Source organism: Rattus rattus, chromosome 6 (assembly GCF_011064425.1).
Source record: "Rattus rattus isolate New Zealand chromosome 6, Rrattus_CSIRO_v1, whole genome shotgun sequence".
Taxonomy (NCBI): Eukaryota; Metazoa; Chordata; class Mammalia; order Rodentia; family Muridae; genus Rattus; species Rattus rattus.
The window spans coordinates 77,653,994-77,670,406 of record NC_046159.1 but is presented as its reverse complement, the minus strand read 5'-3'; the positions used below and the strand labels follow the sequence as shown (position 1 = coordinate 77,670,406).

General features: G+C 36.9%; 1 protein-coding gene across 2 annotated transcripts in view; it reads right to left on the bottom strand.

Annotated features, from left to right (window-relative positions):
* Positions 1-16,413, bottom strand: part of Smarcad1 (SWI/SNF-related, matrix-associated actin-dependent regulator of chromatin, subfamily a, containing DEAD/H box 1) — a 64,337-nt gene that overhangs the window by 22,082 nt on the left and 25,842 nt on the right. For both annotated transcript variants that reach the window (XM_032906389.1, XM_032906390.1), the window contains exons 7-10: positions 14,465-14,566; positions 13,340-13,421; positions 10,653-11,041; positions 1,472-1,671 (exon numbers count right to left, since the gene is read on the bottom strand). In XM_032906389.1, the coding sequence (XP_032762280.1) occupies positions 1,472-1,671; positions 10,653-11,041; positions 13,340-13,421; positions 14,465-14,566 (773 nt within the window). The remainder of the gene's footprint in view (positions 1-1,471; positions 1,672-10,652; positions 11,042-13,339; positions 13,422-14,464; positions 14,567-16,413) is intronic.

Below are 16,413 nucleotides of genomic sequence, written 5' to 3'. Positions count from 1 at the left end.
ACACTTAGGAGAACTTGCTGACATAGTTCTGTCTACGCAACACACAAAGGGCTTCTTTTGTGGGAGCTGCATCACGTTTCCCTACACCACCACATAGCACCCTAGAAGGGCACAGAAAAGATTCGAACTTACTATTAAAGGCCAATAATCATATCTTCTTTGTTTGCTTCATACTATGATTTTGAACTAATAACCCAGTGATCATCAGCAAATATGCTTTGATCATTAACTAAGAAAAATACCAGACATAACTAAGGTAATCCTTTTGCCAAAACCCTAGTGCTAAAAAACAAAAACAAAACAAAAAACTGTAAGAAAAATTTTCAACAACAGAAAAGTACAAATATTCTAAACAAATCTCCCTCTCTGTAAGACAAGTTTTTGTTTTGTTTTGTTTTGTTTTTCTTAAATTCCCCTGTGGCTCAAGCTAGTCTTGAACTCACAATGTAGCCCAGGCTGGCCTCAAATTGGTGATGATCCTCCTGTCTTGTCCACCCTTCTGGGATTCCAGAGATGAGACAACATGCCTGGCTCTAATTAACATTTAAAGTTGCATATACACTGCATGGTGTAGATCTTCTAGAATCTATTCCAACTAGTCCTTGATTTTAGAGATGTGGGCTATTTTAAGCCAAGTGTGGTGGTTCCATGGAGTAAAACTACAATGTTAGCATTTCGTAGGTGAGTCAGGAGAATTATCATTAGTTTGAGACCAGACTAGACTTCGCAGTGAGCACTAAGCCAGGTAAGGCTATATATAGGAAAGCCCGTGTCAAAAACAAAAAGAACAGAAACAAATGAAAAACAAGCAAACGTCAAAATGAGCAATTGAATGTACTTCCTGAAAAGGAAGTATTCTGAACAAGTTTACATTTCCAAACTACTTAAAACTAAGCAAATTATTTTAAAAAAAGTTCAAAATGTACTTTCTCCTACTACAATCCTCCAATATCTTATGCAGAAACAAAATGCCACTTGAGTATTTACTGATGTTAGATGGTTCTACATGTTTAGTTTTTGCCAGGCTTCTGGCAAGGTACTTTAATGAGTAGCATCTAGAAGACTGGGTGCAGTTACGATCTGCTGTATCCTCTTGGTTTGTTTCTACCCTCAAGGAGACTTTTCAAAGTGCTTAAGAAACATGAAGAGCAAAATCATCAGTTTACACAAGCATGGCTAAAACATTCTTATTAGTTTCAGTGAGTACACATTAAGCTGTCTGTTGCCAGATAAGGAAGATAAAGGTTATATAAGACTACATTACAAACAACACAATAGAGTAACATCTCCTGCTGGGGGAGGGATCAAAGAAAACATACTGGCATACCCCTGTGTGTCACTGAGAACCTTAGAGAAATGTCTTCTAACCTTAGTTGCTGAATCACATTTGGTTGCCCTAGGCACAGTGCAAATAAAAGTTCAGATACTTTATTCAAGTAAGATCAAAATAACTGTAATCAATGAATGATACCTTTGGTTTAGAAGGGAAGGCTGTTCTATGTTCCATCCACCTCCATTTCCAGTAAGCATGGTAACTTGTTTGGTCAATTTATTTGAAATATCTTCACATTTGTTCATAAGTCTTATAACTACATCCCTTTCTTGAATTACCGTTTTGCAATTCCATATCAAATCTTCAGATAGGCCATTGATTTTGGACATCTTTGTAAACTATGACATAAAAAGAAAAATAGATCAATAGCTCAAATCTATCAGGCAGAAAGAATTAAAGTTCTTTTCCAGTTACTTAGTTAACTTAAGGTTTTGTGCTGTGGCTCAGACTCCCCTCAAAATTGTAACCTTCTCACCTCTGCTCCCCAAACACTGGGTTGCAAGAGTGCACAACCATACTGGGCATCCAAATCCAAATTCTCTCTTTCAGGGGAGAAAAGATTGTAAAGACATCAAGAAGTGCTGAGTGAACTGGCTTTTCATGTCTACACTTGAATTCTTATGTGCTTCACTGAAATACTGCCACTTCAAACACATTGTGCTGAAATAAAATGTCTCTTTTCACACATACTCAACATAACACACAATATATAAACTCAAATTTATTATCAAATTTATTGGTACTGACAGCAAATGTTTCCTTATATTAAAAATATTAAATTTTCATATTTCATTGTAGGGGAATGGTTCTGATACTTTGATTTAATTGTAAATCTGCTGAAGATCTTTGTCCCCAATTGGTTTTTGATTGATCAATAAAGATGCCAGCGGCCAATGGCTGGGATAAGGGAGATGGCTTGAGAGCCTTAGAGTTGCACAGTCTAAGACATATAGCGAGAGAGGAGATCACCTTGACCAGGGGAGGAGAGAAGGAACAGAATTAGAGCTACAAAAGGAGTTATCAGCCAAAATGTAGGTGTAAAAAGAGAAAGCGATCCCAGGAAGGGCAACCCAGAAACATTTTGGGCAGCAGAGACCAATGGGCGTCACAGAAGGTTACAAGGCAGCAAAGCTAAGGGCATTTAGTAAGTATCCAGTTAGGGGAAAAGGAAAAGCATGCTAGCCACAGGAGGCTCAGAAGTGCCCAGCCATTGAGCTAAAAACCTATTAGAAATAAGATAATGTATATGTGTCTTTCATCTATGGATCCAAAGAGAGCAGGATTGGGGGGTGGGGGGTGGGAGTGGAACAGTGCAGCACACCCAAGGGCACAAAGTTAAAATTCACCATGACATTTCTCATCCACTAATTTTACCCCCAAAAGTTCAGCTTCACCCCTTAGTAAAGATAATAAATAGCAAAACAGACTGTGGGGCTAAACTCACTTTCATTTCTGTCACTTTCTATGACTACTGAATATTAAGATTAACCTGGGGGTTGGGGATTTAGCTCAGCGATAGAGCGCTTGCCTAGCAAGCGCAAGGCCCTGGGTTCGGTCCCCAGCTCCAAAAAAAAAAAAAGAAAAAGAAAAAAGAAAAAAAGATTAACCTGAAGACATATCAAAGTACATCTACAAATTACAACACAAATAGTTATCATTTAACACATTAAACTTACATTTGTTTGTTTGTTTACAAGGCAGGGTATCATTTTATTGCCTTTGCTGAACTGAAACTCATCTAGAGATTTGCCTGCTTCTGCCTCCTTAGCGGTAACATTAAAGGCATGCACACTACACAGGCTGATACCTTGTTTTTAAGTGGAGATTATTAGAAAAGCATCGCAGATCAAAATATAATTTCATAAATTTAAGTGATAGAACATTTGCCAGCATGTCAAAGACCCTGGGTTTGATAACATGCAGTATACATACAGGTTAATTATGACCAATCTAATAGTTACAAAAAAAAAAAAAAAACAATATAGTACCTGTGTAAATGATTGTAAAACTTTAAAAGAATGTTTTCAAAAGGAGACCCTGAATAATACAAATAACTGAAAACCTACGCCCTAAAGAACAAAGCCCGAACATTATTATGCAAAGGATGAAAAAGCTCAGCCACCACTTGGCAGCCCACTGAGGAAAAAAAAGTCCCTCAATCCAGAACTGTAGGGAGGAAGCTAACAGACAGCCATCTGCTAGAATAAAAACAAATGATTTTGATTCATATCACCATATAATATTTACCATACACTTCTAAGTTAAAATAAAAATCATTCTTGTGATTACAGTGTTTCAAAATGTAATGAGAAACCTACACAATGGAAATTCAACATTTCTGAAATATGTTTCTTGTAAAACAAAATCCAATTTGTAACAAAATAATTTTTATGTTTATAGTAAGAGTTGGTTGTTAGGAAACAATTTTTCTGATCTATTCTATAGGATTTTTATTGTTTTTAGACAGGTCACTCACAATGTATAGCTGGCTGGTCTAGAACTATATAGACCTTGTGACCTTTAACACAGAGATCAGCCTATCTCTTGATCCCCAGTAGAGGCATTAAAAGCATATGCCACCAAGCCCAGCATATAACAGAACTATGAAACAGTGATACACTTGTCTTTTACTTTATGTGTGTTTTGCTTTCATGTATGTACACTGCATACATATAGTGCCCACAGAGGCCAAAAGATGGTGTCAGGTACTCCATCCAGGACTACTTACAGATATTTTTTTAGCTGTCATAAGAATGCTGGAAATCAAATCTGGATCCTCTAGAAGAGCTTAATCACTGAGATGTCTCTCCAGGGGGTTGGGGATTTGGCTCAGTGGTAAAGCGCTTGCCTAGCAAAGCGCAAGGCTCTGGTTCGATCCCCAGCTCGAAAAAAGAATAGAAAAAAAAAAAAAAAAAAAAGATGTCTCTCCAGTGCCCAAAATACTGTTATTTGTGTGTTATGTTTCTACAGGGACAATATTCACAATCATTAGGTAACCCCTTGCCCTCATAGTTAAGTTCAGGGGGAAATTACCCATAATCATTAGGTATAGGGAGGTTTTATTAAATTTCATTAAAATATCAAATTTTAAATGAAATAAAAAATTATGGAACAAAAATCCTCATCTCCTATCTACTGTGCAGTTTGTTGGAAGTTTGCATATGAGAAAAACACCAAAATTAACCAGAAATCAAGAAAGAACATAAATAACATGGTGTACAAAAATTACAAGGTACATCTTACTCAACAACTCATTAAATCCAACAATTCTTAATCCATAAAATTTATGTTATAAAATTGGAGAAAATCCAAAGTCTGTGCTTTGTTTTCAATGTTAACAGATCTTCTCTCAAATAACTTAAAATCTGAAACCAAGAGCAGGAGAGACGAATCAGAGCGAAGAGTACTTCCTGCTTTTGCAGAGGTCCCAAATTTGGTTCTTAACCCACATCAGGTTAACTTATAATCAGCTATAACCCCAGCTCCAAAGTATCCAGTACCCTCTTCTGCCCTCTGCAGGCACCCATGCACGTTTACATAGAAACACAGACATTAATGCATGCACAAAGAAAAACATTTGTTAAAGCTCAAAACAAGTAATATTTTCAGAGAAGTGATACCACTTCTGTAAATTGATTTTTTTTTCTGTAGCCAACTACTTTTTATTATATAAATTAAGGAGTTTGGTTGTTTTGTTCTCTAATGAATATGACTCTGACTGGTAAAAGTATCTACTATATAGAAACAGTCTCTCCCTTACATGGTTTACTATTAATTAGGAAAGACAATCTAAGTGTTAAAAAGAAAGGATGGAACTTCACAGGCCTGTATTACAAGCAGAATGCTAAAACCTAAAAACTCTTTTCAGATGTAACAAAGAACTGCTGTAATCATAAGATCAACATATCAGAGCTTAGAAGAACACAAGATTATTTCAACCAGAAAGTGGGAAAGGACTGAAGGACCATTCTGATGAGTTCAATTATGAACACTGTAAAGCAATTAAAAGGTTTTAAGTCAAAAAAGGATAAGATTTTCTGTTTTAAAGGGACACCATGAATGCTTGACCACAAAATGCATGATAAGTTCTATGTTTTACCAAAAAATACTAAATGAAAGATCCTGTGGCACATGCATGTAAACCTTGGGTGATAGAGGCAGAGAGATCAAAGAGTTTAAGGCCATTTTCTACTCTACAATGAGCGAAGGCCAGAATGGGCTACATAAACCTATACATACTTTCAATCTCAGCTGTCAGGAGGCCAGAACCAAAGAATGAATGAGCTTGACATCAAGTAGGCAAACATATTTAGAATGAAAACTAAGATAGAAGGGATTCATGAGATGGCTCAGCAGTTCTGAGCACTCAGTGGCTGTTCTTCCACCCAAAGGACCCAGGCTTAATTCCCAGCACCAGCAAAATGGGTCAGAGTTGTAACTCCAGCTTGGGGAGATACAACACCCTCACCTTCCAGCCTTCGTGGCACCTGGCAAATATATGGTACACAAAAATATATGCAGGCAAAATGCTCATATACAGAAAAAAATTAATTAAGCAAAAACTGTTTAATTCAAAAGTATATATTTTTTAAAGGAATATTGCTAAGCACAAAAGCTCTGTTGTTAAATTGTATATACTATAAAGGTGGCTGTAATTCTTGGGAGTGAGGTGCTTAACTCTAGTCCTGAGTATGAAAATATGAAAAACAAGGTAACATTTTAATTATAACAGAGAAAAGTTGCAAAAAAGAGCAAACAAAAAGTCAAAACAATTATCGATGATTTTAAACATTTTAAGCAGGACAAGGTCACCCTATAAACCTCAGGTCACAGAGAAGCATAAAAAGTAGGATCTTGTTTACATGGCATTAAATGTATCAATGAATAGATGGCACGAAACTCTCTTAGGTGGTGGGTATCTTTGGTGGAATTTTGGATAAACCACATTTTTCATTCCTACGGTGTTTCAATTTTGCACATACAAAAATCAACTTAAAAAACAGTATTAAGGGGGTTGGGGATTTAGCTCAGTGGTAGTGCGCTTCCCTAGCAAGCGCAAGGACCTGAGTTCGGTCCCCAGCTTCTTAAAAAAAAAGAAAAGAAAAAAAAAAAACAGTATTAAGGGAGAGTAAAGAAAACATAAAATTCCTACTTACTAGACAGCTATATGCAAAGACTATCAACATGATTAGTGTCTCTAAAAATCTCAAGTAGTATCCCAAGAACGTTCTTCTCTGAAAGGCTGAGTTCAAGGGCCTGTACTGAAAAGAGAAGGGACCAGTAGACCCTGGAACTGCAGTTCCTCTCTCTTGCCACAATGTGTCACTCTTGCAAAAGAAAATGCTTTTGAATTTTTATAAGAGGAGGAAATTGTTTAAAGGTAAATTTCTAAAATTATTTAATTCCTAGTCAAAAAACAGTTCAAGGACGGTCTTACTCATTATTACACATAGCTGGCAGCAGCTATAAGTATATGGCAAACTACTCATAATCCATTTGTAATTTTTAGGAAGTTCATCAAACTTGTACAAATTAAAACAAAGCCCCAGTACAGTAATCTTAAAAAGCAATGAAACCACTCTACTCAAAGAAATAATAATCATAGCCAGTTGTGCTGACACACACCTTTAATCCCAGGGTTTGGGGGGCAGAGATTGATTGATCTCTGTGAGTTCAAAGTTAACCCGGTCAACAAAATGAGTTCCAAGAGCTAACAGAGAAACCCTATCTCAGAAAAAAAGACAAAAACATAAAACAGAAATAAACAAATAAAAGAAAAAGAAAACAGAAAGAACCATTTCAGTATTTAAGATGAAATGAAGACAAGTATTTTATAGGGTTAAACAAAGTGAAGTCAGGCACCAGTTCTTCAAATCACGAGAAGACAGAGCAGCACTGGCAGAACAAAGCACTAGACAGAAGCTGTACCTGCTGGGGCAGTGCTAATACACATTTACCCTGAATACTGAAAGAGATAGGAATCTAAAGATGGTAGGTAATATTCATGAAGGAAGCTATTCGTAAATACTACACCAAGCAGTATAAATAGACATGCTTTTTAACAAAGTATGTTTTATTTTATTTAAGGCAGGATCTCCTGTAGCCTAATATGGCCTAAAATGTGTTCTGTGGTCAAAGAGAACCATGAAATTCTGATTCTTCTGTTTCTAGCTCCCAAGTGCAATGATTACAGGTGTGTGCCACTGTGCCTGATTTATTTGGTGCTGTGGATTGAACCCTGGGCATCATGAGAGCTGGGGAAGCCCTATAACAATCAAACTATATCTTCCATAAATAATATTCTAACGAGCATATAACACTGCAATTAAAAATGCAACATGGACACAATCGTATCCCTATCCTGTCTGATACTAGGCTAGAAAGACCAAAATTCTGCAAGTAGTTGGTGAACTGATACCATCAATTATGAACTTTGCCAATAAAAATTTTCATTTTCCCTACTTTAACAATCATGAATTTTCAACTAATGCCATTTTTGGCTTGCTATATTGCAAAGCCTGCTATATGTAACATTGTAGTTTATTTACAATTAGCATGTACAGTGTTACTATTTAAAAAAAACTCTGGATAAAAGAAAAGAACATAAAGAAAATTTAACATTATTGAAATCACAGTACAAGGACAAAGAAAGAAATGAATAAAGCTACAAACATAAATACTTTCAATTCACATCTTTTAAAAAACCAATTTTTTTCTCAAATAAAATAAAGGTGATTAAATCGAAAACATTTTAACTTAAGGAAAAAAAAGGAGGAAAAAACATCCTCTAGAAAGAAAATTAGAGCAATACAATTAGAGCAACCTCAGAATTTAGAATTATTGTGATATACTATTAAATGGCTACTATTATGCAAATATATTATATATTATATGAATCAGATTTATATTACATTATATATTTAAAGGTTTAGTGAAAACCAATAATCTACAACTTTTTCAAAGGATGGGTTAAATGTGTTTCTAAGATTTTTACATTCAAGTTGCATTTTTGATTAAATATTTATGAATTTACATTTATTCCTTCACTGTTAGTATTTAAAACTAAACTTCAACAATCGCTTTAGGAATTGAAAGGTTTAAGATCGCTGTCCTAAATCTGTAATATCTTATAATTTCATTTAGTTCTGTGTAAAAACTTGAATGACAAAACTTCAAATGTCATAGTAATTTTTGAGTACAGCATAGGGGTATTTTTGCTATTGTTTGCTTTAACCCTGAATATATTATCACATTATTAATAAAAAAGGACAGTAAGTTATATAGCTTTTATAGAAATGTATATAATATTAATTTTTTAATCATTTTATTAATATATTAAATTACTTTATAATCTAGTCACATTCAAAATGCTGGCTCCTAGAAAGTAAAAGCAAAAATTTCTAAGGAAGTTAAAATTTTAGGCTTAGAGATTTACTTGTCTATTTATCAATTTGCAATAGCCTATTTATACACCTTGCTCAGGATAACAAAACATTGTACCCAATGAAGTAATTCGTCTACTTTTAAGATACTTTCTCACTACTTCATAAAATGTTCAACATTAAGATGGGTTGGCTAGGATGAACAATATGGTCTTTATGTCCAATTTCGTGAAGGAAAAAGTCAGGAGACTTAGTAAATAATGCATAATCTCCAAATTCATGTCAAGACTGATATAAACTCTGCCAATTAATTAAGGAAATATGTCTTGTCCATGTTAAGTTGCTGAATATTTTTTAAAACATCTGGCACATATACCTTGGTAAAACTATATAATCTGCTTTTATTATAAGCTATCTGGGCAAGTAGTTACAGTGACTACACAAACTAGTACAGATAACTGCATCCCTTATTAAATAAATTAAAATCCTAACAAGCCTGAGCAACCCAAGCCCATAATAACACAAGAGACCATTAAAGATTAAAAGAAAAATAAAACGGGAGAAAAGAAGAAGCAGAAAGCCCTTCAGCAAATACCTCAACAAGTAATCACTCAGGCAAAGCCAAACAAGTTTCGAAAGGATCTGCTTTGACAGATGTTCTCTAGAAAAGCATGCGCTTGGGGCAAAACGAAACATTTTAAGTCTGGTTATGTGTCTTTTTTCCCCCCTTCAAGTTCTGCTGGACTAGTATTTTTCTATATGCTAAAATACTTTAATTTTTTAAAAAAAAAAATGCTTTTCGGAAATTGTTATGCAGAGACCATCCCCATCAACACTTCAGGACACTTACTGAGGTCATCCATGCTCGTTTAGGTTCGTTATAGGTCTAGTATTAGTCACAAATGCATGCATCTACACTCCACAGCACAAGGACTAAAACGCCGAAGCCTCCACAAAGCAGCAAGAGCCGCCTCATCTCTCAAAGCTGTACACAACCATCCATATTGCTGGGCTTGGAGGGCCTATACACAACCCAAGTATAATAAAGCCCACATTTCCATAAAAGTTGAAGTAAAATCTAAAACACAGAGTATTCATAGGAATAATATTTGATAATCGCTGAAGTTTAGAAAACTCAAAAAGCAGGTATTTTAGATAAAACTCATTCACAGGAAGTCAAACACCAGAAAATGATCGTGCAAAGTGTACTCACCAGACAGAGCTTATGCCTTTCTTTCGCCTACACTTGAATTCTATGCTTCCACAACTTTGCTATTTTTCCAATTAAAAATGCTGCAGCCTGCTACACTCCATCAAATGGCCACGTTGTTTAATCAGGAGAAACATGTTAGAAACTGAGCTGTCACATTTAGAAGAAAAAGAAAATAAACATCTGCTTCTTTGTGGGGAAGCATAAAGCACTCAGGCTGGCATGTGGGCCATGGAACGCCTCTGGCCGCTGCTCCTGCTCTTCGGGCAGTTGTAGTCAAGTATCTGCCACATTCTTGCCTTCTGCATGGTGTCTCAGCACTAACAGATCACAACTGGCTAGCAAACAACTCCTTCTGAGAAGTAAGCTCTAATTTCTTCTTCTGCAGTGAAATGAACCAAGTTTCTATGCAAAAGATGAGTGACAGCATTCCCAGCCAATCAGCTTGGGTTTTTTCAGGAAAATCACCCCTTAATTCATTCAAAATTAGGTCATATGACACTATTTGAAATACTATTGGCTACAATGAAAGTAATGTTTGACTCTATACAGTATAAGGCCACCCATTTATGCTTTCCTAGGCTGAATACAATCTGACTACAAACGGAACTATAAATTAAAACACACACACAGATACAGACAGACAGACAGATGAACACACACACACACACACACACACACACACACACACACACACACACACACACACACACACACACACCCTTACCAGAGTTTCCCAATTATTAAAGGGCCGGAGTTCTATTATCTTCTGAGCCTTTTTCTGAGAACACTTAGGAATCAAAGTCAGTTCACCAATCGAAGCATCTTGAAGGAAGTGGAGAATTTTGCCTTTATAGCCGTCCTCCATCACTTCTTCACAACTGCTGTAGTCCTCATCCAGTGAGCTCCCAGCATCAGAACCTGAATCATACTCAGAGTCCTCTACGGCTTTCTTAGGATTAAATACATTTTTCTTACGTTTCTTGTTAAAGCCATTTTGTGGTTTCATGGAAATTTTCTGTTTCATCTTTATTTTAGCTGCATTTTTAGAATAATTTTGATTCCTTGCAACTTCTTTTCCATTTGTAACCTCACTTTGTGAAGCACACTGCACATCTGTGTACAAAAAAATACACAAGTTGTAACTAACTTAGAAATATAAAAATTGAATAAAATATGAAACATAAGATGTCAAATAGAGTAAGAAGAGTATGTAAACACTGCATTTTCCTTGTGAATATTGAAGAATTCAACCACAACTTCCTGTCAAATCTTAACACACATTAAGAGTAATATAAAACAGAATTTAAAGCTATCAAAATCTACAATGACATTTCATGGTAGTTGGTAACTCACTCTTAAACATAGATCTGCTTTTAAAGCAGGCATCCTGAGACAGCAGCTGCATGTGCACACACTGCCAAAAGGAACAAAGGAGCCAGGCCTGGTTGCAGCCTGCCAGAAGCAGCAATGCAGTGTAAAGCATTTTCCTATCACTGCGACTACTAATTTATCACCATTTAACATCAAATATATTGCCTCAAAGTGCCACTACTCTGTGTTTCATTGATTTTTAAGCTTCCTGTGAATGAAGGTATAATTTTTCCTAAATTATTTTCCTAAGAAAATAGTACTAATAATGGATAAATTACCATTGACCGTAGTCTGTGTCTGTGGGTTCCAAATTGATGGATCCACAAGCCATATGAAAATACATTAGAACATCTACACAATGGAATACTACTCAGCTATCAAAAACAATGACTTTATGAAATTCATAGGCAAATGGATGGAACTGGAAAATATCATCCTGAGTGAGGTAACCCAATCGCAGAAACACACACATGGTATGCACTCATTGATAAGTGGATATTAGCCCAAATGCTCGAATTACCCTAGATGCACAGAACACATGAAACTCAAGAAGGATGACCAAAATGCGAATGCTTCACTCCTTCTTTAAAAAGGGGAACAAGAATACCTTTGGGAGGGAATAGGGAGGCCAAGTTTAGAACAGAGGCAGAAGGAACACCCATTCAGTGCCTGCCCCACATGTGACCCATACATATACAGTCACCAAACTAGATAAGATGGATGAAGCAAAGAAGTGAAGACTGACAGGAACCGGATGTAGATCTCTCTTGAGAGACACTGCAAGATTATGGCAAATACATGGGCGAATGGCAGCAGCAAACCACTGAACTAAGAGCAGGACCCCTGTTAAAGGAATCAGAAAAAGGACTGAAAGAGCTGAAGGGGCTTGAGACCCCATATGAACAACAATGCCAAGCAACCAGAGCTTCCAGGGACTAAGCCACTACCCAAAGACTATACATGGACTGACCCTGGACTCTGACCTCATAGGTAGCAATGAATATCCTAGTAAGAGCACCAGTGGAAGGGGGAAGCCCTGGGTCCTGCTAAGACTGAACCCCCAGTGAACTAGACTGTGGGGGGAGGGCAATGGGGGAGGGTTGGGAGGGGAACACCCATAAGGAAGGGGGGGGGGTTAGGGGAATGTTGGCCTGGAAACCAGGAAAGAGAATAACATTTGAAATGTAAATAAGAAATACACAATTTAATAAAAATGGAAAAAATACATTAGAAAAAGAACTGGATATATCCTGAACATAAATTTTTTTCAACATTATTCCCTACATAAGAAAAAAGCAGCTTGCACAGCATTTATGTCATGTCAGGTGTTGTAAGTAATGGTAAGATGACTTGAAGAAGACAAGGGGAAATGGCATATAGGTCACATGCAAATATCATGCCACTTCACAAAAGGAAATTGGGTGCTAGTTAATTTCTAGTATCAGGTCCTGAACAAACCTACAGATAAGTGTGTGCTTAATTTAAAATTTTTATTTTCTATTTATTCAAAAAACTTTCAAAGTTATAAGTTATTCTATGTTCACGCTTTGCTCATGTAAAAACTTGAACACATAAGTAAAGTAAGAACTGAAGTCGCTGTGCTGGACTTTAAAAGCCATTGTTTTGTTGTAGAATGCTGCAGTCTATTTGACTGTTGGTTAGAAGCATCTCTGGACACACACAGCCTAAGTCTGTCAGCAGCTCTCTCCTCCACAGCTCTCTGCAGCTCACAGCACCACTGATTCCCGCAAGTGAGGCTAATATGCAACCAAGTGTAAGATCCATCCTAGAGTGGCAGATGTCAAAGTATAACTGAAGAAGACAATTTAAATGTTGCCTTCGGAATCAGAAAAGACTATACAAGAAAAACAAAGTTATGCACTACCTTGACTATTACAATGGTGAAGAACAAGTCAAAATACTTGGGAATTCATCCTTTAGAACATTTTACAGTATTACTCCTGAATCACTTTGAGTCAGCAGCTGACAGGCTCTGTTCTACAGTAGGACATGGGACTGAGGGACACCATTACTGATTACCTTGATCTTCCGCAAACACTTTCAGAGACTCCAAGGCTTCTGTGTACATCCACTCATGCTCCTTAAGCACTTCCCTTAACTCCTGAAAGTACATTTTTTTTCTGTTAAAAGCGTGAAATTAACAATACAGAAAAATAGTTATGCTCTTTTAAAATGTAATCACTGGAAAATAAAGAATTCATATTACTACCTTTGTTTTTGTTTTGAGACAGCATTGGCTGTCCTGGAACTCTCTCTACAGGCCAGGATGGCCTTGAAAATTCACCAGCCTCTGCCTTCCAAGTGCTATAGTTAAATGTCCTCTCTCAGTATTGCCATTGTTTTAGTGCTACTTTATATATCTTTCCTGTTTAATTTCACCTCACAAATACAGTGTTCAACAGGGATAGAAATGTGACTTTTTTTCCTCTTGCCCACCTTCCCTAGGCCTTGGATAACAGGCATGCTTCAGTATATGCAACTTAACACATCTCTGGCTCCTATGTGTATATGTGACAAGCATGCTCTACCAGCTGTGCTATATATATATCCCCAGCTGATAAACAAGCAGAATAATGCATGTAAAGGACACTGTAACAAGACTATGCATTGTTCACCGGAATTCAGACAGATTACCTGAGCACAAAAAGAACACATCCACGAAAATGTAAACATTTCCCATAAGTTGAACAAGTATATGCGTCAATAAATACACAGCAAAGAGAGAGGACAGAGGTTCATGCATTGGCATGCCTAAACAGTTTCATGTTAACTGGAAAGGAGGACGACCTTTATGGATCATTAAGACACTGAAATGTAATACTTTAAAATTCTTACAACAAAGTGCAAGAGTGAGAACCTGATGGAAGGGGTTAGATCAGCTTTTTACACTTAAGGATTCACAATTTTACTACGATTATGTTTACTATGATTCCATTTATAATATTGACACCACAATTAGTAAGCACAGTAAATAATTAAGGTAATAAGCAAGTAGCTGAAATATAATACTAGTTTATATAATACTAGTTGGTGTATATAATTCAAAAAAATACAAAGTTCACCTTAAGTTTGCACATGGTTTAACTCAAACACCATTTTATAATACAAACATGTAAGTACACGCACATTTGAACACTTTTTTACCTGTTTATCAAAATTTGGGAATTCCTTCTGCAATTTCAACACAATACTTTCTTGTTTTTCCCAGTTGCTGCTAGCTTCTGCAGACTCATTTGATTCTTCTCTCTATGAGCAGGAAGGAGGGGAAAAGGGAAAGAGGGAAACAGATAAGCTCAAGTCTTCTCCACTCTCCTTTATCTATATTACTTCCTAATAGAGCTGCTACAGTTCTCTTTTAATAGCCAAAGAAGAATTGTGATTGTTATTCTCTGGCACAGAAGGACAACATGACACTGTACAGGACACATGCAAATCAAGTGCTATGGAAGCACTAGGGTATAAAACACATGGGAATGACTGTACCTCATCTGCACAGGGCTCTGGGTTGTCACCAACACTATATAGAAAAACATGCTATGTGCATTGGCAACAAAAGGAAGAGGATTGCATGGCAAAAAGTGACTTAGTGGGCTGGAATACAGTGCGTTTCACAACTACAAGTCTATTCGGAAGAATCAGAGGAAGTAAGACTTTTGAGCAAAAGAAAAAATATAGTATTTGAAAAAATATTTCAAAACTCTCAGAAACTACACTCATACCAACAGTTTCACTTAGCAGTAGTGATCTAGAATTTACTCATATTATCTAAGAAATAGAACAAAGTTCATGGAACATTGCATTCCATGAGGATATTGAAGCACTTTAAAGATTACAGAAGAAGCCGGGCATGGTGGCGCACACCTTTAATCCCAGCATTCTGGAGTGACTTCAGGCCAGCCTGGTCTACATAGTGAGTTCCAGAACAACCACGGCTACAGAGAAACTGTCTCAAAACAAAACAAAAGATTACAGATGAGTGATAAACAACAGCCAAATGGCCAAGCAAGTTTTTTTTGCATATTCTGAAACCTCAGTCATACTGGAAGGGCAGTGTTTACGTAGGTACCTGTGTGTATAGGTGCATGTTAATGTGTACATGGAGGTCTCAGTTTGACAGCAGTGGTCTCCTCAGGCCCCCTGGACCTTTGTTCACACAAGTACTCCTCACTGAGCTCCTTACATAGCTCAGCAACTGGCGTGACTGCTTGGATACCAAGTTCCAATATTAGCCTGTCTGATTCCTGGTACGGAGGCACACCATTGCACACAGCTTTTTATGTGGGTGCCAGGTAGGGATCAAAATTCAGGTTCTCATGCTTCTGCAGCAAGCATCAGTGCTGTGCCAACTGAGCCATCTTCCCAGACCTAACTGGTTCACGTGTTCAAAGATTTGTATCAGGTTACGGTAGTGGCATACACCTTTAATCCTAGCACCTGGAAGGCAGAAGCAGTTGGACCTGTGTGTTCAAGGCCAGCCTATTCTACAGCAGTACAGTCTGGGCTATAGAGAAAGCCTACTCTAAAAAACAAAAGCAAAAACAAGCCAAAGTATTATTTGTATTTATGTGTAAGTATGTTGCCCACATGTGTATGGTTGCCTGTGGAAGTCAGAAAAGGGTATCAGATCCTTCAAAACTGCAATTAAAGGTTGCTGTGAGCCACCCAACATGGGTGCTAGGAACCAAACGTGGGTATCTAAAAAGCAGTATGTGCTATGAGCCAATGAACAATCTCTTAAGAGGTTTCTCAAGTAGCCCAAGGCTAACCATGGACTTGCAGTCAGGATGACCCTGAACTCCTGATTATTCCGGCTCTGCCTACCAAGTGCTATAGGAGTAAAGGCTCTAGCTACCACAGTTCAGTCTATTCCTCCTTTGTTTTAAAAATATTTCAAATGTCTATCAATGAAGAGGGGAAAAAAATCTATGGCAGGGGAAAGGGGACAATGTGACTAGCCATTAAATAGAAAATTTAATTCCATCACTTAGGAGGCTGAGATAGATGGAATACCATAAATTCAAGGTAAGCCTAGGCTTACTACAGTATAAGGCTTTCAAGAAATAAATAAAAAATTTATGCTATTGCTTGGATAA